General features: G+C 40.2%; 1 protein-coding gene across 3 annotated transcripts in view; it reads right to left on the bottom strand.

The window, feature by feature from the left end:
- ANKRD11 (ankyrin repeat domain containing 11) overlaps nucleotides 1-24,064 on the bottom strand; it is a 199,015-nt gene that overhangs the window by 68,754 nt on the left and 106,197 nt on the right. For all 3 annotated transcript variants that reach the window (XM_081017738.1, XM_081017737.1, XM_081017736.1), the window contains exon 3: nucleotides 71-215. In XM_081017738.1, the coding sequence (XP_080873864.1) occupies nucleotides 71-157 (87 nt within the window). In that variant the 5' untranslated portion in view covers nucleotides 158-215. The remainder of the gene's footprint in view (nucleotides 1-70; nucleotides 216-24,064) is intronic.

Genomic DNA, 24,064 nt, shown 5'->3' on the forward strand with positions numbered 1-24,064 from the left:
CTATAAAACAAAAACACTATGGTGGGTGGGGGGGAGTATGAAGAAGACAAGTATACTAAAGGCACAGTACCTTTTTCCCAGTTTGTTTCTCCACCATGTCGTTGCTGAGAGAGAAATCTTCCAGTTGTGGTGTTTTAGAACACCCACCCTTGGGCATCGTTCTGCCTTCCTTACTTGGCCTTCATTTATGCTGCCATCGCTTCATCATCAACAGTCTGCAATGATAAAGGAAATACACAGATGTTCAAGCCACAGCTAACAAAAAGAGGGGGTGAGGCATAGTAATTGTTGTTTTAATGAACTGAAGTACTGTGCTCTATGAACTGAAGTATTGCTCTATGGCAAAGATGCAAATTCCCAAAACAGGAGTTGCAAGAGAGTCAGGAACCAACATTGTCTTCCTTTGTACAAATAGAAGATCGACAACAGTCCCTCAAATGCCAACTGTGAATACAGACGTACCTTGGAAGTTGAACGGAATTCTGAAAAGTTCAGAAACCAAGGCATGGCTTCTGATTGGTTCCTGATTGCGCAGGCACTCCAGAAACAATAGTCACACCGCACGTTCGGTTTCCAAAAAAAGTTTGAAAACAGGAACACTCACTTCCGGTTTTCAATCATTCGGGAACTGGAACATTTGACTCCCAAGGTGTTCAGGAGCCAAGGTACGGCTGTAATACTTTATGGTTCCTTTAGACATTATAGCTGTCAGGGACAGGTATTAGGTGCCCATAGAGTGACCAAAGCTATCCAAAAACTTTGTTTGTGTTGACACACATAAAGACTTCTGTGATACCTTGGTGTCCTATGCACATGGTTAAGGCAATTAAAACTTAATCTGCCTGATTCTCACATGACTATCACATAAAGCAATTTGTGAACTGCAATCTGCCTAAGAAATATGTTTCTTATGCAGAACCATTTCTAGATTGAAGCAAAGATAGTAAACCATAAAGGCAACTTCTAATATTCTCAGCAGAGTTAATATGCAGCCTTCCCTGTTCGGGTCGGTATTGCCTTTGTATATAAGTCTGGGTGAGGCACAATTTAGAAGCACAGCAACAAAACTCTGTTGCCCATGCTATGAGTTGCTTAGTTACAGGGTGGAAAGACAACTGACACCTGCAATATACAATAAGAAGTGTGCATTGTAACAGAGATCTGAAACATGGTATACAGCCATCTTTATCATTCCCCTGTGGTAAATATCATATGAGCAGTCAATTAAGTGCTAGTGTAAAGTTCTTACTCTACTTTAGGGCTACCACACATCTGGATTTTCCTGGATATTACCAGAATTTCAAAGGTGGAATTTATGTCTGGGGGAATTTCCAAAAGGCAGCGCTTTGTCCTGGATTTTATGCATGTCAATTGAAAAATTGCAGGTTCTTTTGGCGTTTTTGTAATAAAAAAAAAATAGCTCAACAACTTTGAGGTTTTCCTTTAAAAAGCTAAACAATTTTGGGGGTTTTCTTAAAAAAGCTAAACAACTTTTGGGATGTCTTGGTTTTTACTTTTTGAAATATGGCAACCCTACGCTACTTGCGATAAAGCTGAAATGGTCACTGGAAAAATCTAACTGCCACCTGATAAGATTTAGCAACATAGCTACATAAGCATCAGGGTTTTATTTCTCTTTTAAATAAACAAATAAAGGAAATGGTCCAGGAACAGGGAAACTCCCCATTTCACTGTCAGTGAGGAACAGGTTTGGTAAGGGGGAGAGACAATGAAAAAATGAAAAAGTCTCCCCTCCCCTCCTCAAATATGAGTTTTAAAATCTGGGGAAACTGACAAAAACCTGAGGGAAATTGGATGGAAAGGAGTGGCTTTTGCAGTGTCTGGCCCCAATTTAAGATGTCAAAAGCCTAAACAACTTTCTACTCAACACCTTTCATCAGCAGTGGGTACATCATAGAGTCCTACATAAAGTCTTTTTCCCCCCCAATCCACCCCAAGGCTTGGGTGGACCCTATACATCATACATCCAAAATGCTTCATGTGCCCTCTTTGGGCAGCAACATGAGAAATTCATCAAACCAAAACATCACTTTCATACATAATGTTAGCTTAAGTAGGATATCAAACACAGAAGAGAGCACACATGTAGCTGTACTGAGAAAAAAAGAGAAAAGCACAACAATCCCAAACTGACCTGCTTAACTTAACTAACTCCAGAGAAAGAACACAGTGAGTTATGACCATGCTAAGCTTCCTCAAATACAAATATTCACTATAAAATATTCTATAGAACAGCAACAGTAGTGACTTCACATACAGTCTGAGTGAGCATCACATGACTTCAGCCAGACATCTAGTTTACTCTTATTTCAAGAGCTCTTGCCCAATTATGGAAACTCTTTTTAAGAAGAAAAAATGCTATCCTACAAAACTTAACGCTAAAAAACATCAACTTGATAAAATCCCCACACCCCTGTCCTCCCTAATGCAAGACAAATTAATAATTCCCTAGAATGGATGGTGTTGGGTAGACAAGCGGGATGTAAACATCGGATCAAATAAGCAAACAAATACAGTTACCAAAATTCAGCAAACAAAAAGTGTAATGATGACTTCAGAAGATATTCAGACAGACACTCTTTTCATGTGTCTGAAGTATGGATTCAGCATTCCAATGGAACAGCAAGAAGAAACTGACAGTAATATGTAAACAATCTATATCTCTGCAAAAGTTCCATGCACACTGTTGCTGCTACATTCCCCCCCCCCCCAAGACTGAGGATGCAATGATAGTGATAAGATAGAGAGAGATCAAATTAATTGAAAGACATGTGTAGCAACTACATAGCAACTGTGTAGAAAAAGAAATAATCTTTACAAGTAAGTATGGCAGTCAGATCCTTTCTCACCAACCCCTCAACTCTTCACTAAACCCATCTTTTTCGTTCTGAAGTTAATAGGCCTCCTTGAAAAATGATTGACCTACCAGCCTCTATAGCAGGCATGGCCAAACTTGGCCCTCCAGCTGTTTTGGGACTACAGTTCCCATCATCCCTGACCACTAGTCCTGTTAGCTAGGGATGATGGGAGTTGTAGTCCCAAAACAACTGGAGAGCCAAGTTTGGCCATGCCTGCTCTATAGGAAAGGTTCTGACTGGATGACAAACAACACCTTATGGAACCTCCATCCCAGGAATGAGCAGAACCAATTTGAGCAGTGCTGTGCAAGTCTGGCAAAGTACCTAAACTGGAATTAAGAGGCAGTAGCTAATACAATGCCCTCTAAATGTTGTTGCTGGACTGTAACTCACATCATCCCTAACTACTGACCATGCTGGCTGGGGCTGAGCAGCTGGAGTCCAGCAACATCTGGAGGGCATCACATTTCCTACCCTTGAAGTAAGACTGCCTTCGTGTATTCAATGCCATGAACATAATAATCAACTGAAGGGGAATGGTGCAGGGTGTGTATTTCATTTTGTATGATATAATCTGAAAGGCCGGCTGCAGGGTCAATTACCAATCACTTTCAGTGCACTGCTCCTTGCTTAAACAGCTTTTGGGGTCTTCTCTTGCTAAATCAAACAGTGAAAGTATGTTGTCTTCTCTTCACTCTATGCTACTCAGGCATTCATCTTTAGATAAGCAACCCCCCACCAGTACCTAATATGAAACCAAAGGTAGATAGTTCACCCCAGAGCCCTTTGACGGGAAGTTGCCATTATATCCTACACCTTTTCTTAAATGTCAGGTGCATAATAAATACGTCAGGCGCGTGATAAATACGCAAAATAACTTGGCCTCAGCTGATGCCAATTCAGATGCAGGCTACATTGCATATTATCATGTGTACTAAACTCCTTTGGCCACATAGTTAAGGTAACATAAAAAGAAACATGTGGGAAATGGGACCCAGGACATTCAATCCTCTCAGAGGCTCAGTCACTGACAACCACATCCAAATGAGGATTCCAATTCAAAATGAACCATAGGCATTTGCCCATGCACAGAGATCAATTATGATTATGATTATTTTTAAAATCTGTTTGCTCTGGATGTCAATGTGGCCATTTGTTGCCAGGGTACACACCTATTTTACAGGGAGCTTTGAAACTGAGTTCACTAAGAGAAAGTCAAAAGGATGCCAGATTAATTCCGCACCCTTTCTGTTCATGTAGCTGACTCATTACACTTGGAAAGCTGGCTGCCTCTTCATGTAAACAGAGCACTGGCCTATTTAGCAGCTTGGAGGGAGTATTATATTTGCACAACAATTACCAGCAGTGCCTGCAATCCCCATTTTGTTTTACAGCACATTGTTAAGGAGTTTGAGGTGAGGGGAAAGAGGAGACAACAAATGCTCACTTTGTACAACTGCACTCCAGCTAAAAAATGTGAGGGCCCATGTTATACAAAACCTGGCCCAAATCCCTTCTAACCCCCAACATGGGTAGGCTAGCATTTCTATTATCTACTTTTCAGAATTCTGTTTCCTGTGCTGGAACTCTGTCATCCAACAGTTCTGTTTTCTAAACAGCTAACTTAGCTCCCTGAACCAGAGAATTTAATGGCTGTCAGAAAATAAGGAAGCAGGAGACCAAGTTGGCTCAGAAACATTATATAATCCTCCACACATCTAAGAAACAGCAAAAGAAGCTGTTTCATTTTCAAATAATTTTTATATACTGGTTTCAACAAGATCTCTCCAGGGAGGAATGGTACGAAGGGTGCATGGGGTATGGGAAAAGTCTTCCTGAGACATAACAGCACATAAATCAAAGCTGCCTGCTGATTTGTGAAACCTTATTATGGTCAGGCTGATATAGGTAAAGCTGGATATGGGACTAACATCTGAGCTGTCATGTGCAAGCTATTTCTGTTCCTGTTGCCCTTCCCAACCAAGCATTATCATCTTCTCTTAAATATCATTAACATCCCTTCTTTAAAATCAAAGAGGCTAGGAAGCAGCAAGTTTACTTTTTTTAGCTCCCTTTGTTCATCTGATCGCGTGCACCCCACCACCAAAAAGCAATCTCATCTGAATCCCCTCTAGAAAGCACCACAGAGACTTCAGCAGAAGGGCAATCTCAAAAACAACAGATGAGTTTTCATGTGCTAGTTCTAACTCTAATTTGCATGGTATTGTATAGGGGTCATTTACAAATGCTTACGTTAACCTAAGGAATTCATTGCCAAAATATTGTGTGGTGGCTAGTCCTATAAGAACCACAAAACTGTTCTCACATGCCAGTGACATTCCTAGTCATCTTGGCTCTCTCTCTTTTCAAGCAATAGCTCAAATTGGATATTAAATTAGTCTGTAATTTAGTGGTAATTACATGACTTGATTAGATTTCAATTCTTAGGTAAGTAAACTCACTACAAATATTAAATTCAGAGGAGGTTCAAACACAAGATACTGGGAATGAAGGTCCTGGAAGCATGATTCAAAACCACTGACCTAGTTATTTTGTTCCATGTAAGCTGCCTTTAGTCTAGAGCCTTATAGCGATTCAACCATTTCTCACGTGGGTTTCCTCTATTGCACATAAATAATATGCTGCCATCTTTGTAATTTGCAAGTAGTAAGGCAAATACCTCAAACACTTGTTTGATTTAATCAGATTCCAGACATTTGCCTAACTTTGGGAACACAGGAAGCTGTCTTATTCTGAGTCACACCACTGGTTCATCTAGCTCAGTATTATCTACACTGACTGGCAGCAGCTCTCCAGGATTTTGGACAAGGGACATTCCCAGCCCTTCTTGAAGATGCCAGGTGTTGAACCTGGGACTGTCTGCATACAAGACTATGGCCCCTGCCCTGATTCATTTAAGACATGGATCTAATTATTATCCAACCAGATGTTAAAACATGATTTGACTTTTAGAGGATGTCTGGTAATTGAGGTTGTCAGCTTCGTCTCTATAAATACATGCAGGAAAATATGGTTTCAAAGTAATACTGCTTTTGGAGAGGCACCTGCAAAGAACCAGAATGCCAGGGAGCATACATGCTCCTGTGTTTAAATTATAATCAGGAATTAAGATGAAAGATTTGAAATGCAAGTCTCTTTAGATATGATACTACAGCATGATATGTTTCGCTTTACCTGTCCTTTATTAGGCATTACAAGTATTGGTCATCATAAAAATCAATATATAAAATTTTAAAATATATACAAATAAACAGCCATGTAAAATATATAATGATGAGGATTTTCATTGTGATTTATTCCCTCTAAATAGTGCCATTCACCACTTTAAGAGACGCTATTGACAAAAACTAAGCATCATATGTACTATAGCAGCTATTAAAGCCTTCCATCTTAGTGTTTTGAGAGGGGGGGGGAGTGCAAACTGTTCACAGGATTTGGCTGCCTCTAAAGCTGCAAATTCACTCTTGGTGTTCTGCTAAAACAAAAAAACAAAAACAAAAAGTGCAATTCAAGTGACTTATGAGCAGAGCCATGCATGAGAACTCAAACCCCTATATTCATTTCATTGTTGCAGACTCCTATCACTGTGGGCTTTCTGGATCTGCTTAAGATCCTACAAGCTTAGCTTTTTTAGCAAGATGTTTCCTGGTTTGTATGGTGGAGGGCAGGCTAGACCAGAAGTCTGCCACTATGATTCAACATGCTTACATGCTAGAGCCAGGAAAAGACAAGGCTGAGAGGAAACAATAATGCAAAGGTAATTCTGCGAAACACAATAGCATCACTGTCACAGCAGGAGGATGGCCCACATTTAGCACAAATGAGTCACTATTGAGAATGCTGAATTTTAACCTGCATTTTTTTCTTCCTGATTTTAAGAAACTGGGAATTCATGTTTTGCAGTGAAAGGCATATGACTTGTTGGCTTTTCCTTCTTTTCGCTCAGCTTTACTACACAGTGCTTAGGAGATTGAAGCCCCGTGAGATTCAGCTTGTCATACTGGCTTATAGGTTTGTTTCAAGTGGAATAAGCAGCTCCTCATACCCATCCCATCTTAGACAAACTGGTTACTGTACTGCAGACCTATGTTTTATAGTACTAAGCAATGAAATACTGTGAACCTTATTGCGATAACAAGAACAAAGAAAGAAGGGCAACACCTTCATGGCTTCAATTATTTTTCCTGAGTTTCTCATTTCCTCCTTGAGAATACACAGATACAAGGAATACAAGGAAGTATAAATTATCAACTAATTTAGCAGGTTACTGATTACAAATATGCTTACTTACCCTTTGGCTCAGTTAACTTTAGACAAACTAGTAACCTAGGTTTTTACAAACTGTGAGCCAAGCCCTATCTGTAGAGTTAAGTAATGCCAACCAGCTGATGTGAATGTTGCTTATTCATTCTTCTTGTAACATTCTAAGGTAAAGGGCAAGTAAGTTTGGAAGTAGCACACATTGATATTGCCAGTCCTTTAACAATATTATAAGCTTTCTTTTGTTACTTAAAAAAAAAAGAATTCCAATGGGAGGATGATTTGTCATGATGCACTTTGCTGAGGAGTCTGTTCAGATAGATGAATTTTCATACATTTCTCCCACATGGAAATAATTATTTGGTGGCTGTTTAATATGTGCATACAGAAAACTAAAGTGATAGAAAGTCTGTTGCACAGAAGCCAGGAAATTCACACACAGTACACATCCTCCTGCTGCTCTGTACCTTCATATGGCGTGCACTATCCTATTCTGATTCTTTTCTCGTCTAGCATGTGCACCTAGAAAAAGCTGCCTCTCATATTACTTTAGAAGATAAGAAGGATCACATATCGTCTGAAATGTTCTGAAAGGGAGCTTAGAATCTCAATGAGCTTGTTTCATCCCCAAGTATGAGATACAGATCTCTGTAGAGCAGCAGCCTCACAAGAGAAAAAGAACTATCCTCGTAATGTTTAACTAGGCAATGAGACAGCAAAAGAAACTGTTGGTACTGCTGGGTTTTGGCAAGAAACTCCAAATTTCAGAGCATATGTCGTGGAAACACCATTCCACAATTCTATCATCCTTCTTCCTACCAATTTCCCTAAAAAGGCAGCCAGACTAGCATAGCTTATGAGCCCCTCACTGCTGCTGTGAATTCTCTTTCAAGAGAAAGCCTGAACGTTTGTGTTATAGTACAAATGCAATGGCCAAAGCTGGAATTCCAGAACTGAATAAAATATTTCCCCCCCTTCAAATTAAACTTGTTCCTTTTAAGCATGTTAGAAGGATTCCAAGAACTGCTTAAATGCAGCAGTTTTTATTTGTACGTCAGTGGATTTCTTCTGCTACATAAGTTGCTCTCTGGAGAACTGGTTGTGCACTATACCATTTTACTCCCCCACTCCAGCTATTCCTACTTCCATACATTTCCACAGCCCAATATATTTTGTCTTCACTTATAGGTCTCACCACTATAGAAAAACAACTACATAGTGCATATTCTATGTATCTTCACTTTTATACTGTCACACAAGCCAAGAATCTTAGTAGTGTGCCACACATTCTCCCATAATCAAGCTATATAGAACTCTTAAATTTATCCATACGGCCATGGACACAATGGCACATAGAAAAAGGATATTGATTTTCCCCACCCCACCAAACTTAATAAAAAGGTAAATTCAAAGTAAACTATGAATATATGAAACTGCCCAGCCTTTCCCAATCAGGTGCCCTCCAGATGTTGCTGGACTACAACTTCCATAATTTTTTGCCATTCGCAATGTTAGACAGGTGTGATGGAAGCTGGATTCTAAAACATTGCAACAGAACCAGGTTGAGGAAGATTGATCTAGCACCAGAACTGAAGTTAGAGTAGTACCCCAAAGTATCAGGGATCTCCTTTCCTTGCCCTGCTAACCAATAATCCATCTCTGATATCTACCCCTCCACAAAAAAAATGTTTAAGGGAAGCATGCACTATATAACAAAACAGAAAATATGTTAAACAAAAGCAGGCACACTTCTATATAAAAATAACAGACTTGCTACAATTTGCTATTTTCAAGACAAAGAATCGAGAATGCTCAGTTTTGAAAAAAATGCCTTTAAAATATGAATACAGCTTAACTTTCATTTAAAATATTGTTACCAGAAATCTACCTATACCTGCTCTAAGGAGAGCATCCAGCACCATCTTTCCTTTTCCAAACCTCTTACTGGTTGTTTAACAAAATAATGTCCTCAATTGTTTAACTCTGAATTGCAAGCCTCAACTATGTTTCCTCCTTCATAAAACATTTAAACTCTGTACGTATCAATATTGTTAGCCTTCATTTCCCACAACATTGTTACAATCTGTCTCAAGAGACAATGGAAGAGTGTGCCATCAGGGGTAAAAGTCTAGTTACAGTGCCTACTATGTACTGGAGAGAAATGTTTTATTGCAGTTGTGGCAGATGAAGGCATATGATTTCACTTTTACAGATGCACCATGTAGCTCCTCCAAGTGGTCATTTCTCCTTTGGTCACTGCTGCGGATACACAACCTGTCTGTCTGTCTGTCTCCAGGCAGCATGGTTGTCTGTAAGGGATTCACACACGGCAGAGTTAATGTTGCCAGTCTTCATGGCACAATACAGAGTTGGTCTCCCAACAAGCCTGGTGCCTGAAGCCAGCTCCCTGGAAAGCACATCCTTGGGGATCCTGCCATCTTCCATTCTGTAGACATGACAAAGCCAGCATAAACATCACTGAGAAGCTCGAACATGCTGGGAATGTGGGCTTGGGAGAGCACATTTTTGTTTGAGACTGTGTCCTGCCATGTGATGCCCAAAATCTTCCTGGCACAGCATATATGGAAGGCATTGAGGTGTCACTCCTGGTGGGTGTAACTTGCCTATGTTTCAAGTAAGGCTTGCTCACAATCTACTTAATATTAGGCTTGGGCAAATGTTCCCTTTATTTGTGGAGATGGGGGTGCTCTATAAAACACGGGTGGCTAACCTGTGGTCTTGCAGATGTTACTGCAGTACAGTTTCCATCATCCCTGACTACTGACTATGCTGGCTGGGGCTAATAAAAGTTGAAGAATATCAGGAAGGCACAGATGAGCCACCCTGCTTTACAATAAGCTCATCAGGCAAGTGCCTTTATGTTCACCTTAACTAACATTAGATATTAAGGACCTCTGGCAAATCACTTTTGAGCTAATATACCACAACTATCAGGCTCATGGGCATTCCCTGACATGAGTACACAAAGCAGTAAGTTTATTTATTGTATTTGTATCCTTTCGTTCCTCCAAAATAATAATTCTGGGGTGGATGGAGTCTGTTTATTTAAATAATTGTTATCCTTTTCTTCAGCTGAAAAGGCTCCCAGAGCAGCTTATGTACAAAACATATTAATTCTGTGTTATTCAAAATATGAAAGCACATTTTCAGGATTCCCCTCTCCCAGAGTCTCTTCAGAAAAAAATATCCTAGGATTAAGAACAGCCAAGCTGGGCCACAGAGCTTGCTGACTATTAACCTCATGGAGCTTTCACAACCCCCTCACTCTATGAATGTAGGCAACTGTACAGGAGGGCTGTACCAACTAAACTAAAAGTTCTGCATTCAAATCATGATGTTAACACATCCACCTACGTGCTTGATGCTGCCTTTGAAAAGAGCTCCTCTCATGATTCCAGTACATTTTCTCTTGTGAGCACTGTTTGCAATTGATAGCAGGCTGCTGCCCCAAAGCTGATTGTGCAAACACAAGCCCTGGAAGCAGCCTGGCCCATTTCAGTTTCCTGGCAACGTGGCTAAAGCCAGCTTCATGGATCTACAAAATGAGCAAACTGATTTCATTATCTGCTTTTGCACATCATGAGGAAGGAGAACAAATACCTGGCACCAAAGTACATTCTGGTAATTATTAACCTGGTGTGAGTAGCAGAAGCAGTAGTAAACAGGTAAACTTTGAAGTCTTGTATTCCACTATGCAGAGGGGTGGGTATAGATTTCTACCTTTTAGCCCATTTGCCTGACTTTCTTTTCGAATGAGATTTTTAGCTTGCTTATCTAAAACTGCTGTAGAGCATTTACATGTAGCAGAGGGGACCAATCAATTAAAATAATCTGCAAATTTAAAATGAATCTTTCAGGGTATTTAAATGTTATTATTTTTACACCCCATCATGTGTGTTACTTTCTAAAAAATTTCTATTATAAACTCTACAGCATTTACATGTGAAGCTTTTAACTGATGCATGAGCAAACTCAATAATAATGAACACAAGGCTACATACATTGCAATCTTGCAAACACACATATAAAGACCAAGAAAAATGACCAGGTATCAAATACAAATGTTGGTACAGAAGCAAGCTATTGCCCAACTGGCTTCTTCCCAAAACAATGGAAATAACAACAGTATTTTAGTATTTGTTTGCATCTTGTTATTTTTCAACAAAGCAAACTGCCAGCAAGCATGAATTTCACATTACAGAATCAGTAACCACCACAGCAGTTGTTGTGATCAGTCTGTGCCCAAGTAAGATGCTGGTAGTACTTTTTCAGCCTTTTTTCAGCAAAGCCAGCTTTCAATCCAGTAGTTACACTACTTAGAACATTAATACTCCCACACAGGGATGGAAGAAAATGAGGGTCATTAATGTTCACTGCAAAGTGTTCTTATCTGCGTAGTTAGAACTATTACCGTAATAACTTTGAACAAATGCACATGCTGGTGACCAGGAACATACAGGACTAGAAATGGCAGCGTGACCCATCACTGTACTTCACTTTTTCTAATTTATGTGGATAATTGCAATCACATATCTACAACCTGCTGAGTGAAATCATTTTATACACAGTGTTACAAAGTGGGACAGGAATGCTAGGAGCCATATGGCTCCTGGGACCTAGGTGCTTGTGTTGTTGTTTTTTGCTGCCCTGCTACCAGACCAGGCAGTCCTGCAGCATACGAAATAAGTTAAAAAACAAAATGCTGCCCGGAGAATCAGGGGATCTGCCGGGTTGAAAGGCAGCAAAAGATGTGTCTTTTGCTACAGCGCCAAACACCTGATTCACCTGACAGCACAGCAGCAATAATAATAATAATAATAATAATAATAATAATGTTCATTTTGCTGCCAGACAAATCAGGGGGTCTGCAAGGTACCATGGCAGCAAAGGACGTGCTGCTGCTGCTGCTGCTGCTTTTTTTGCTACCGTGTTAAACACCTGATTCACCTGGCAGTTTTGTTTTTTATTTTGCTGCCAGGGGAATCGGAAGGTCTGTAAGTTAGCACGGGAACAAAAGATGTGTCTTTTGCTACCCCACTACCCTGCCAGACACCTGATTCACCTGGCAGCACAAAAGCAATGCATCTTTTGCTGCTGCACTGCTGGGCAAATCAGGTGTTTGGCGGGGGGAGCACAGCAGCAAAAATATGAGCTGCTTTTGCTGCCGCTGTGCCTGCTGACCAGCTGACTGCAGCCAGGCAGGTGGACATGCTAGGTGCTAAGGGTGGCGCCTGGGCATCTCCATCCAGTCGCAAAAGGCTGGTTCCTGGTCACAAAATGCAACTGGTGCCTGGCTAATTTCAAACACTGCTTACACACAGATTCAGTGCTGTTAGTACAGATCCCTACATGACACCTGGTACTAAGCTGTAGATATCTGAACATCATTGGATGCTGGTTTCAAAAGGAAGGTGCTTCAGGAAGTTAAACAAAATCTCTTCAGCTTATTATCACCTATTAGGAATGAGTTTTCTCATCATATTGCTTGAGAAACCCTAAGGAAAATACAGAAGAGGAAACAGACAATTTACCCATTCTTACGCATGCAACCTCTATAAATGGACAGACTTGGACACAAGTTACATTGACAAAAATGTAGGGTGATTTGATTAAAATCAAATCAATTTAAATCATGATTTAAATCACTAGTCAGAAAGACTTGATTTAAATCAATTTTTTTACAGAAAGGATCATTCTTGCTGGTATAATCTTAATATTTACAACCAGATTAAGCTTTCATTTTTGGAATAATAAATTTTCAGAGTAGTTTTTACAGTTATATCAAAAATTACTGATTTGGTTATACTATTAGAAATACATAGATAGATAATTATGAAATTATTGTGAGGTTTAATAAGTTAACTGTTTATATTTGGAAAACCTTTTTGCTGTACTTTATTGGAAGGAGAAAAATACTTACTTCCTTGATAACAATTTAAACATTTTATTTAACTAAAACAATAACATTACAGCATATGTATCCATGTTTGTTAAATGATGTGGTTAAACAATTTTTTTCTAAAAAACCCAACTTAGACTAAGTTTTAGCACACATGAAAAACATAAAACTAATCCTTATTTCCTGATAAATAGCCTTTGGACTATAAGGTAACTTAAATAGAAAACTATCTTTAGAAGGATTTTTCCTCCAAAAGCATTGTATTTTTAAAATTTATTTAAATAAAAAAAATCTTATTTAAATTTTAAAAATCCATTTTTAAAAAATCATTGATTTTTATCCACCCTGCAAGAATGTTACTACTGTTATGTGCTTTTTATTCAGATTTCTGTATACAGTAGTCTGCTCAATTTCTATTTTAATTCTCATTTCTCAAACTTTGAAGTGTTTCTCTCATTTCTGGTGAGCTATCACCCTGGTAGGGTTGCCATATTTTGAAAAGCAAAAAAAGAGGACACATTTGCCGATTTCTACTTTTAACTATGGATCGCTATGGTGACTCTACCCATGAAAAAGAGGGCATGTGGCAACCCTATCTGCAGTATCCTAAAAAGGGAAAGTGAGGTGGTCCTTCTCAACTTCTAGAGTTATTGAGCCCATCTCATGTTCTACAGCAGGCATGGCCAAACTTGGCCCTCCAGCTGTTTTGGGACTACAATTCCCATCATCCCTGACCACTGGTAATGTTAGCTAGGGATGATGAGAGTTGTAGTCCCAAAACAGCTGACGGCCAAGTTTGGCCATGCCTGTTCTACAGGGAGGCTCTTAGAAACCAGATTACTATCTATGAGATTAGACTGAAGGGAAGGGTTCAGAAAGAAAAGATACTCTTGCCATTAATTTTTTTGTAGCTGGCCAAACTAATTGGTTCCATGGCAGACAATGAAAGCCCTTTGGGGGCTAACTAACAAACATTTCGGATATTCCTTTAGACCAAGACAACTATGAACTCCCTAGAACTGTATTTCGCGTTATAAACAGAGAAAAAGCATGATCACCTGTGAATACACACAATGTATCTTATGGGGGGAGGGGTGCCGCACACTGAGAACACTAAGCGCACTGCAATTTAGTTCTGTTTTAAGTGTCTGAGAGCAGAACTAGGCATTATCTTAAAAGGGCAAGGTCCAAGCCTGTGTTTGCAGAGATAAAAGGACTATAGACACAGAGGTCACCTGTGTGGGGAGCACTTGGAAGGGGTGCTCAATGCTTATTGCATCTGCCAATTGTCACCTATAAATGCCACTCCCTATCCAAAAGCCAGTTCTCCCCCAACAATTTCAGAGAATAGCTGTGGTAAAAAATAATAAAAGGGGGGCGGGATCCTGGGTGAATACAACTAGCAAAGTAAGAGTAATCACTCCCTCTAACTGGCCACTGGCCCCCAATAGCAAACCTAGCCCTGCATTAGTGTTATGAAAGATTGGTTATCTGCCCACATGTCCCATTCTCCCACCCCCACATTCACCCTCAATATCCAGCTCTCCTTTGAGAATAGTATTAAAATAATCCCAGCCAAAGTAAAGAGATCTGAATTCTTATTAACAAAACAATTTTACATGTATATTGCATAACTAGTCATTACTAGAATCTCTTTCTCTCTCAATGTGGCTTATGCACAATTTTAAATGCTGGACAAACACAAGTTGTTTTGATACTACATATGATTTGATACTATAATTGGCTTTTCTGGGGAAACTCATGGCAAATATGAAATAAAAGCTATAGATTTTTCATACAGATGCCTGGAAAATGAATGACATGGCTGTTCCTGGGAAAGTACATGCACACATGCATGAGCACGTGCACGTGCACACACACACCTCTCTTACTCTTAAGTGGAAATCAACATGAAGAGACAGCCTTCATTTCCTCTCTGGTTCTGCCCCATGCCCTGCATGATGCTGCAGAGACCAAAGAAAAGCAGTAGCTCTCATTCATGCACAAGCTCTGCCCTTCCTTCAGATTATTTCTGGAAGCAAGGAACAGGCTGCACATCTACAAATACTTGAAATGAATACCCAAGTGGTTCCAAACCTTTTAAAATCTTTCTTTGAGGATGGAAGCATAAATACATTCATTTTTAAAAGAAGGAAACTTTCATTTTTTTTCCTTATAAATGATGATGGCTTTCTGAAAGTATGAGCACTCTCCATCAGAGACTGCTAGAGGTCCTTCAAGGACTCGTGCATTTCCAGAGCTGCAAAAGGGGAGCCCTCACATGACAGAATATCTGATAGAAGGTTCAACCATGAAGGCACAGAAAAAGGCAGCAGAGAGAGAAACTATAGCCAGAGTTCATGTAAAGTCCAGTTCAATGCCATTTCAGTGAAGAGAAACTTGCCTTTGAACAAGGGAGGCCAAGCGTCAAATCCCTACTCAATTATGATCCACACTGGGTGGCCTGCACCAGAGTCTCTTGGCTTAGCTTCGTCGGTCTTTTCTAAGAATCTATTTAAGCACATTTATACTCCACCCTACAGTGTACACAGCTTACAGAAAACAACAAAACAATTTAAAAATAAAACATCAGAGAGAGAACACCCATGTTCAAAAAAGTAAGAATTCTGTATTGAAAGCTGTCAACAGAAATGGTTATTGACAGGAAAGTGGGCTGTAGTCTCTTGCACATTCAGGACCAGGGCCCTAGGACAGAATTAGAGGCCATATAGCATCACAAAATCAGGACTCAATTTGAATGAAGGCAAGGCAAAGGCAGATATGAGGAACAAGTGGGGAAGCATAGTGAGTACTTCATGAGATTCCAGGAGTCAACCTTCACAAGGGAAAACATAATACAGGTGGTTTCCAGAGATTAGTTCAAACACACACACACACACACACACACGGGGGGGGGGGGGGGAGAGAGCGCAGAGGACAGCAGGGCAGGATCAAATAGATGTCAAACTGAAACAAAGAGCCAATAGACTATCACCAACTAGACATGTGCCCATCTGATGAGAACAAAACAATAGCCTTGCTGGATTAAACCAAGGTCCATTTAGTGCAGCAGTTAGTTTCCAACAGTGCTCAGTCTGTTTCCTCTGGAAGATCTCATGTTATAGTACCATTTTGGTGAAACAGCTACATCTTGCTACTTGTTCCCAGTACCTGATATTCAGATGCCCAGTACCCCAGTATTCTAGAAAGAGTAGACAAGCACACACTGCATAGATCAGCCAACAAGAAAGATGTCACATACTTCAAATAACTGCCTCTGGTCAGAAATCTCACAGCAGTTCTGCACTAGCTGAAGTCTCCAGACACTCTTCAAAGGCAGTCCCACAGAAAACATGTTACAGTAATGCAACCTTGATGTAACTAAGGCATATATGACTATAGCCAGATGTGCCTTTTATTGAAAAACTGCTGGCACAGCTGTCTAAGTGAAAAGCACTCTTGGCTAAAGGTCTCACCCAGGGCCAGATTTAGGTTTGATGAGGCCCAAAGGTACTAAGGGTAATGGGGCCCTTTATATGTCCAGCTGTCCTTTGTCAACAACAAATTGTCACTGTTTTCTGTGTTGAATATATGCTATATGGTTAATTTATGGACCCAATAGGTATCTAAAGCCATTTTGTTTTTTATCTTATATTTTGGAAATGTACATCATTGTTTTCTTCCTTTAAATTTTTTTGGGGGGCCCCAAGAGAGTGGGGCCCTAAGCTATAGCTTGTTTAGCTTATACATAAATCCAGCACTGGTCTCACCTTGGTAGTATAGCAACCTGGAATCTTTGTTCTCATTTGGGATAAGATGCTCTTGTCTCAATGCAAGAAAGATGTGGTGTCTTTCTTGCCATAAAGCCTTGCAATATAGAGCTGTAGGAACAGAAGCCTCAATTTCATATCAATATTTTAATAATTTAGTAATTTGGTTGGGGTGCTACAAGCAATTACCATTTGCTTTAGCATACACCATTGGGCAACTAATGCAATTGCTTACAGTGGCACCTCTCGATGCGAACAGGATCCGTTCCAGAGCCCTGTTCGCATTCAGAAGCAAACGCAACCCGCGTCTGTGCGTGCACAGGTCGCGATTCGCCACTTCCACACATGCGCGTGACGTCATTTTGAGCATCTGCGCATGCGTGAGCGGTGAAACCCAGAATTAACGCGCTCCGTTACTTCCAGGTCGCCGCAGTGCGCAACCCGACAATACTTATCCTGAAGCTACTTCAACCCGAGGTATGTCTGTACTTAGAAAACTACCAAGATAGGTTTTGGGGGGGCTTCTTTTAATGTAGTTAGCAACTGAAAGCACGGAGGACAGCCAGTCTCTCAGGTCCAGATATACAGACAAAATGGGTGGTTGCTTAACTTTGTACAGTATATTAAATTTCATATAGATTAAGCAACTGTTTCAGTTTTAAGGTTTCAGTCTCACTCACTTAAATTAGGGGTAGGCAGAAGGTAGATTAAGATCCACTGGTAAATCTGGGAATTTTGCCGTGAATTGGCAAGTGATTCTGACTGCAAACTTGATTATCAACAAACCTACCTTTTTTCACCTAAATGAATCAAGCTACCCAGATGTAGACTTCTGTGTGAAAGGAACGTGAGCTCAGTTCCATTCTACTACTGAAAACGAATTCATAGTCTCGTACAGATTTCCAACATACCCTGTTCTTGTATTGCACCTAGCTATTGGATAAATCTGGGGTTTTAGTAAAAAAAACAAAAAAACAAAGTAGATCCAAGATGCCAGAAGTATGCCTACCCTGGCTTAAATTGTGTGAAAGATGCTTGGCTTTTGCTGCTGAAGTTGCCTGACACACTCACTCAGACCGGTTGCTCACATTTAATCTTCTGGGCTATTTTGTCCAGGCTCTTTCATGCTTATTTTCCTTTGTGTTCCAATCTGCCCTTCTCTAATTTCTAATGCTGCTTTTATCAAAGCAGTAATATGGTGAAAAACTAATAGAGGCTTGGCTGGTAACCTCCTCTGGAAACACAACAATTCCAGCTGGAAAACTTCAAAGCACCAGGTTTTACCAATTTTAAACTACAAAAAGTGGCTGTATCGGAGAGAAACAGTCTCTGGTACAAGAGATTGCATGGTAGGGAATTTGTTATGGAAAATACTTCATTAAAATGTCATCTTTTAATGTTACTTTTTGAAAGCCTTCCCTAATGGTTTGTGGGTCTGGACTCACTGGAAAGACACTGCAACATAATAATGGAAGAGTGTCAAGCTGACTGATGCAGTAAGCCTGAGCTGGGTCAGTAGAAAGTCAGGAATGTGCCAAACTGCATTTCCTCATCACAGTGCCAGATTTGCTAGTGAAAGTAGGGCCTAGGTATCAGTTTGCTTGGAACACATCAAAGCATCATAATCTGGTGTCATGGAATTCTGGACCCGTCCTGCTGCCTACTGTCATTTGGGGTTACTTAACAAAACTGTCCAGGCTGTACAAGAGAGAGATATGGTATCAAGTGTTTATAGTGTGTACTTGCCTCCAGCATCAGGCAAATGGCATTTGGAAAAGCTGTTTCCTGTTTTGACTCTATCCCCATATTTGTCACCACACAACTATTCAAAGAGCCATATAGAAGAATTTCAAATATAAATTTGAAACAGTGGTTAGACCTGTATGAGAGGCAAGTAGACTCTTCATGCACAAGAAGTGTGTTTGTACGAGATTTTAAACTATGGCTACTATAGAGTACACTTAGAACACTGGCAGCAGCTGTCTTGTTCAAGCACATGATATAAAACAGAGCAGATAAAAAGCCAATCCAAGGAAATATAGGGCTTCAAAGCAAACTAGGTCTCTCCCAATCAGTTAAGCAAATCTGACTATTACCCTGAGAAAGCCCTGAGCTCCTAACTACTGTGAGCCAACACCTAGCACACTAAATTCATTTTACAACAAATTAGGCCCCTGACATAAATTTTTTACAGAAATTTAAATGATTAAAAATAAACCATCTACCTGTTAATGCTTCTGCCTTGCCATTCAAAAGTCAAAAAATGATACTACCACTACTACTGGGATTCTTTTCATTTGGGAGTTTTTGTATTGTTTTTAAAATAATCCAAATTACAGAAAAGGCTGTTCTTCCCCGCTTGCCTCTGTAAAACTGGTCTCTGACCTTCATGGTGATTAAACAGCAACAAACAAGGCTTGCTTTTTTTGTTGGCCTTCCTTTAAAGCTTGGCCATTTTTCACATACCTCCTTCTTACTGGGATGTGATTTATTTTCCTGTCTGAAAACTTGCTAGAAAGTAGCTCACAATGATTTACCTCCCAGCATAAAGCCTAAGCCAGCAGTGCAGCAGCAATGCTCTGCTTTTCACACTGGTGCTAAGGCCCCCACACAGACACACTGATTAGTCTGGGGATTTGCCTGCTAATCTACATTCCAACTGTTCCACTCCCATTGTATTAGGCCCTGTAAATAGATGTACTGTGTAAGAGCACAGCCTTCTTACCGAGAACAGAAAATGAAATCTCATCAATACCCATAGCACCAGGGCCTCCTTGGTATCTTGAAAAGTGTTATTTGAAAAATATGTATAACAAGTTTTGGAAATAAAAATACTTAATCTGAATTAAATTCATCAGCTTCTCTCCCAAAGTCCCCAACTCATAGTGTAGAATATACAGTTGCAACTTAGAAACCAATAGTGATAGCTGTATAGTACTCAAGTAGAAATCAATGGATCTACTCTGAATATGACTTAAATGGGTATCATCCTGAAAAAACCAAGCAGAACAGAACGGACACACATGCCTTCCACAGCCGTCTCAGGCTGGCAGACTGAACTTATATGAACAAATGGGTTACTCAAAACAAGTATGTCAGTGGACAGCACTGGAATAGACATCAGCTAAATTTCTTACTTAGCAATCAAAATGATGAGTGTCTAAATATATTTACTTATTTATTTATTTATTTATTTATTTATTCATTCATTCATTCATTCATTCATACCCCGCCCATCTGTCTGGGTTTCCCCAGCCACTCTGGGCGGCTTCCAACAAAGAATAAAAATACATTAAAACATCAGTCATTCAAAACTTCCCTAAACAGGCTGCCTTCAGATGTCTTCTAAATGTCAGATAGTTCTTTATCTCTTTGGCATTTGATGGGAGGGCGTTCCACAGGGTGGGCACCACTACCAAGAAGGCCCTCTGCCTAGTTCCCTGTAACTTGGAATAATAATACAATCTGCCTCTGTAGAACGTCGTGTCAAAAAGCAATGAATTAAAGCAACATACAAGTTCGGGTTGCCACACCTCTAAAAAGGATGTTGTAGAGTTGAAAAAGGCACAGAAAAATGGCAATCTAAATGATCAAGGGGCTTTTCTTTATGAGAAAAATTTAGGTCTTTTTACTTTAAGATGAGTAGGGGGGCATGACAGATGTATATAAAATTGTGCATGAAGTAGACAAACAGGGTAAAGAGAAGCTCATCTTACTCCCTCCAATACTAGAATTCAGGCTCATTCAATTTAGCTGAAATGACAGAAGATACAGGACAGACAAAAGAAATTACTTCTACAAACAGGGTGTAGTTAAACCGTAGAATTTGCTATCACAAGATGTAGTGATGGACATCCACTAGAAAGCTTTTAATAGGAGATTAAACAAATCAATGGAGAAAAAAGTTATCATCAAGTCATGACAGCTACATAGTACTTCTAGCATCAGAGATAGTATGCTTCTGAGTATCAGCTGCTGGGCTTTATATGAGTGGGCAAGTGCTATTGTGTTTATGTCCTGCCTGTGGGCTTCCCATCAGCATCTGGCTGGCAACTGTGAGAACAGACTGCAGTATTAGATGGACTGGATCACAGTTTGGTTGTTCTTAGGCTCTTTTTCATCCCATGAGGCAGTACGAAGCAGCCACCTCAGGCAGTGGAAGCTCCCCCACCTGCCCCTGCAACCAATTTCTCAAAAAATCTTACTGAAATCTTACCAAAAATTGGTGCCAAGGCTGGCGCTACTTTTCTACCAGTGACAGAGGAGGGTGGCAGAGTGCAGTGAAATGGGACACACCACCCCTCATATAAGAACATATGTGGCTGATTGGAAATAATGCTGGCCTTCAGGCTCTGAAAAAGCTCTAAAGCTCATTGGGTGGATGTGGCCAGTCGCACACACTAAGCCCTACCTTACACACACTAAGCCTTACCTATTTCACAGGGCTGTTGAGGATATATTGGGACAGCAGAAGGTACGTCATAATGAGCTCCTTGGAACAACAGATCGACATGGTAAATAATTTGTCAATGCATGGTTCAAGATAATAAAGTGATCATTACTTCTGCTTATTTAGTCTTGAACATTACAGCTCTATGCAATACCAATGCTCCAGCACAGATCACCTGCACACCAGTGATCTCTCCAGCCTTTTAACCCTTCACAAGAGGACATCTCTGTTTTATTCTGTACCGTCGTGCCCTTAAAAGTTAAAGTCCAGTTAGGCAATTGTTAATTCTCTTTAAGGCATCTTTGCAATGTGTGACAGGAGAAGTGGGAATGGGACAGGAGAGCAGGGGAGTGGGGGTGGTAAGAGAGAGGAGTTAGGTAGTTTAGATAGTTTAAGAACAAGACTGCTGTGGAAGGGATGACATACTGCACTGACCTATTTTCTTTCCTTCACTAAGAGCTCTAAGGTGATCTGCACTGATTAACAGCACAGGATTTTAACCACAGTGATCTAATCTGAAACATGTTACCTTGGGAGTGGGGACCAGTCTCAGGCCAGTACTGAGATGAATGCTGAAACATGGGCACGTCATGCTCAGATTATTAGCACTGCAAAATATATAAGTGTCATGAAGCTAGCCAAGCAAAACTGTCAAAACAGAACCAACATTACCTTATTAAGCAGCGCTGTGGGTTAAACCACGGAGCCTAGGGCTTGCCGATCAGAAGGTCGGCGGTTCGAATCCCCGCAACAGGGTAAGCTCCCGTTGCTCGGTCCCTGCTCCTGCCAACTTAGCAGTTCGAAAGCACGTCAAAGTGCAAGTAGATAAATAGGTACCGCTCCAGCAGGAAGGTAAACGGCGTTTCCGTGTGCTGCTCTGGTTCGCCAGAAGCGGCTTAGTCATGCTGGCCACATGACCCGGAAGCTGTATGCTGGCTCCCTCGGCCAGTATAGCGAGATGAGCGCCGCAACCACAGAGTCGGCCACGACTGGACCTAATGGTCAGGGGTCCCTTTACCTTTTTATCCTAAGAATGCCTTCAAAATTTGTATATGCTACTTCAGATACACTCTTTAACATTTTCAGCATCCTTAGCACTAAAAGTAGCAAAAACACAATGTGATGATGATGATGATGATGATTATGATGATTTATTTATTTATTTATTTATTTATACCCCACCCATCTGGCTGGGTTTCCCCAGCCACTCTGGGCGGCTTCCCACAAAACACTAAAATACAATAACCTATTAAATGTTAAAAGCTTCCATAAACAGGGCTGTGAATGAATGATCTTATGAGTGTTTTTAAAAAATGTGAAAATGTTGCATGAACCTTTTCCTCACTGACTCCCATAAAACAGTAGCTGAGCATCACTGAATCCAACAAAGTAAGCTGCTCTGCAAGAGGTTTTACCATTAAAAAGCCAAGTTTCCAAGAAAAGGAAGTAGATTTTGAATGAAATCCTGCTTTTGCCCTCTCCAGGCAAGCTCTGACACCTGATACTTCTCCATCTGCTTTTACTTCATTCAAAATTCCATCAATTTATTTCCTACTAAGCACTACTAAAGTAGCAGGAACTGAAAATACAACAGAGAATTTCTGAAGATTCCAGTAGCATTTATTAGAAAACTGCAGAAATACTTGCAAACTCAAAGTCATTTGGTGGCCGAACAGGTTTTAAAGCTGGCACTTGTGCCCAATACTTTCAAATAAAATTGACTTTTGGGGAGTCTTGTGGACAACATGCAGAATCCATCCTTAAAGTAAATGCTAAGAAGTTGCATAGGTTTAAATACTAGGAGGACAGCATCTGTCCTGAATTTCTATTATAAGAAAGAAAGAAAGAAAGAAAGAAAGAAAGAAAGAAAGAAAGAAAGAAAGCATTCAAGGAACTTCTTTTGTATACTAAACACACCCACTCAGATGCTTCTAAAACAGGCTGTAATACAACAGAGATCCTCCCAAGACCTTAAGTGAAGATGCAAGTCTAACTTGGGTTCCAAGAAGAATTGTGTAATAATGAACAGACTGGGAACACATATGTCAGATCGCCAGCAATGACAATATATTTATTTCTGGGAAATGAGATTTTGTGTGGATTGTAACCTTTGCCCTAAATAAGACAAGCTCTAAAGCAGCACCTGATTTTCAGTGATCATCCTCCTACTTCTTGTTTGCTAGTTACATGCACGTCAACAAGATGCAGAGAAGGTATGGCACAATGGTGGTAACATTTTAAGACTCACTAAGCTGCAGAAGCCAACCCTCTTGACATTTTTCTGGTTTGCAGTCTATGGAGCCAGTACCCAAAACCCTTGCACACCCACCTACCAGCACAGTTCCATGCTGAATTGCATTTAAGCTGCTTTCCTGTGTGCTGTCAAGAAAAAAGGGACACGTCTTCACTTCAGTAAAATATTCCTGCAACTTTTCTGTCCCCATTCCATCTTCTTATTTTCCTCCTATTTTACTTGTGCACCTTCTACTTACATCAATACTCATTTTCTCTCAAGTTTTGATACTCATATCTTTCTTCTACCTCCCTCCCTTCCTACTTTGGGTTTCTCTCAACTCCCATCACCTCTTTTTGCTCTCTTCCTTCTGTCTTTATAGTATGCTTCTTGTCATGTGCTTTTTTTCCTCTGCACCTTATTTCTGATTCCAACTGTTTATTACAGTATTTCCCTTTTTTTAATGAATAAACAGAGTTGCCCCACATATATGCTGTGGTTAATAAATGTGAGGGGAAAGTACTATCTGCA

Source organism: Podarcis pityusensis (assembly GCF_964106645.2).
Source record: "Podarcis pityusensis genome assembly, chromosome: 8".
NCBI classification, from domain to species: Eukaryota; Metazoa; Chordata; class Lepidosauria; order Squamata; family Lacertidae; genus Podarcis; species Podarcis pityusensis.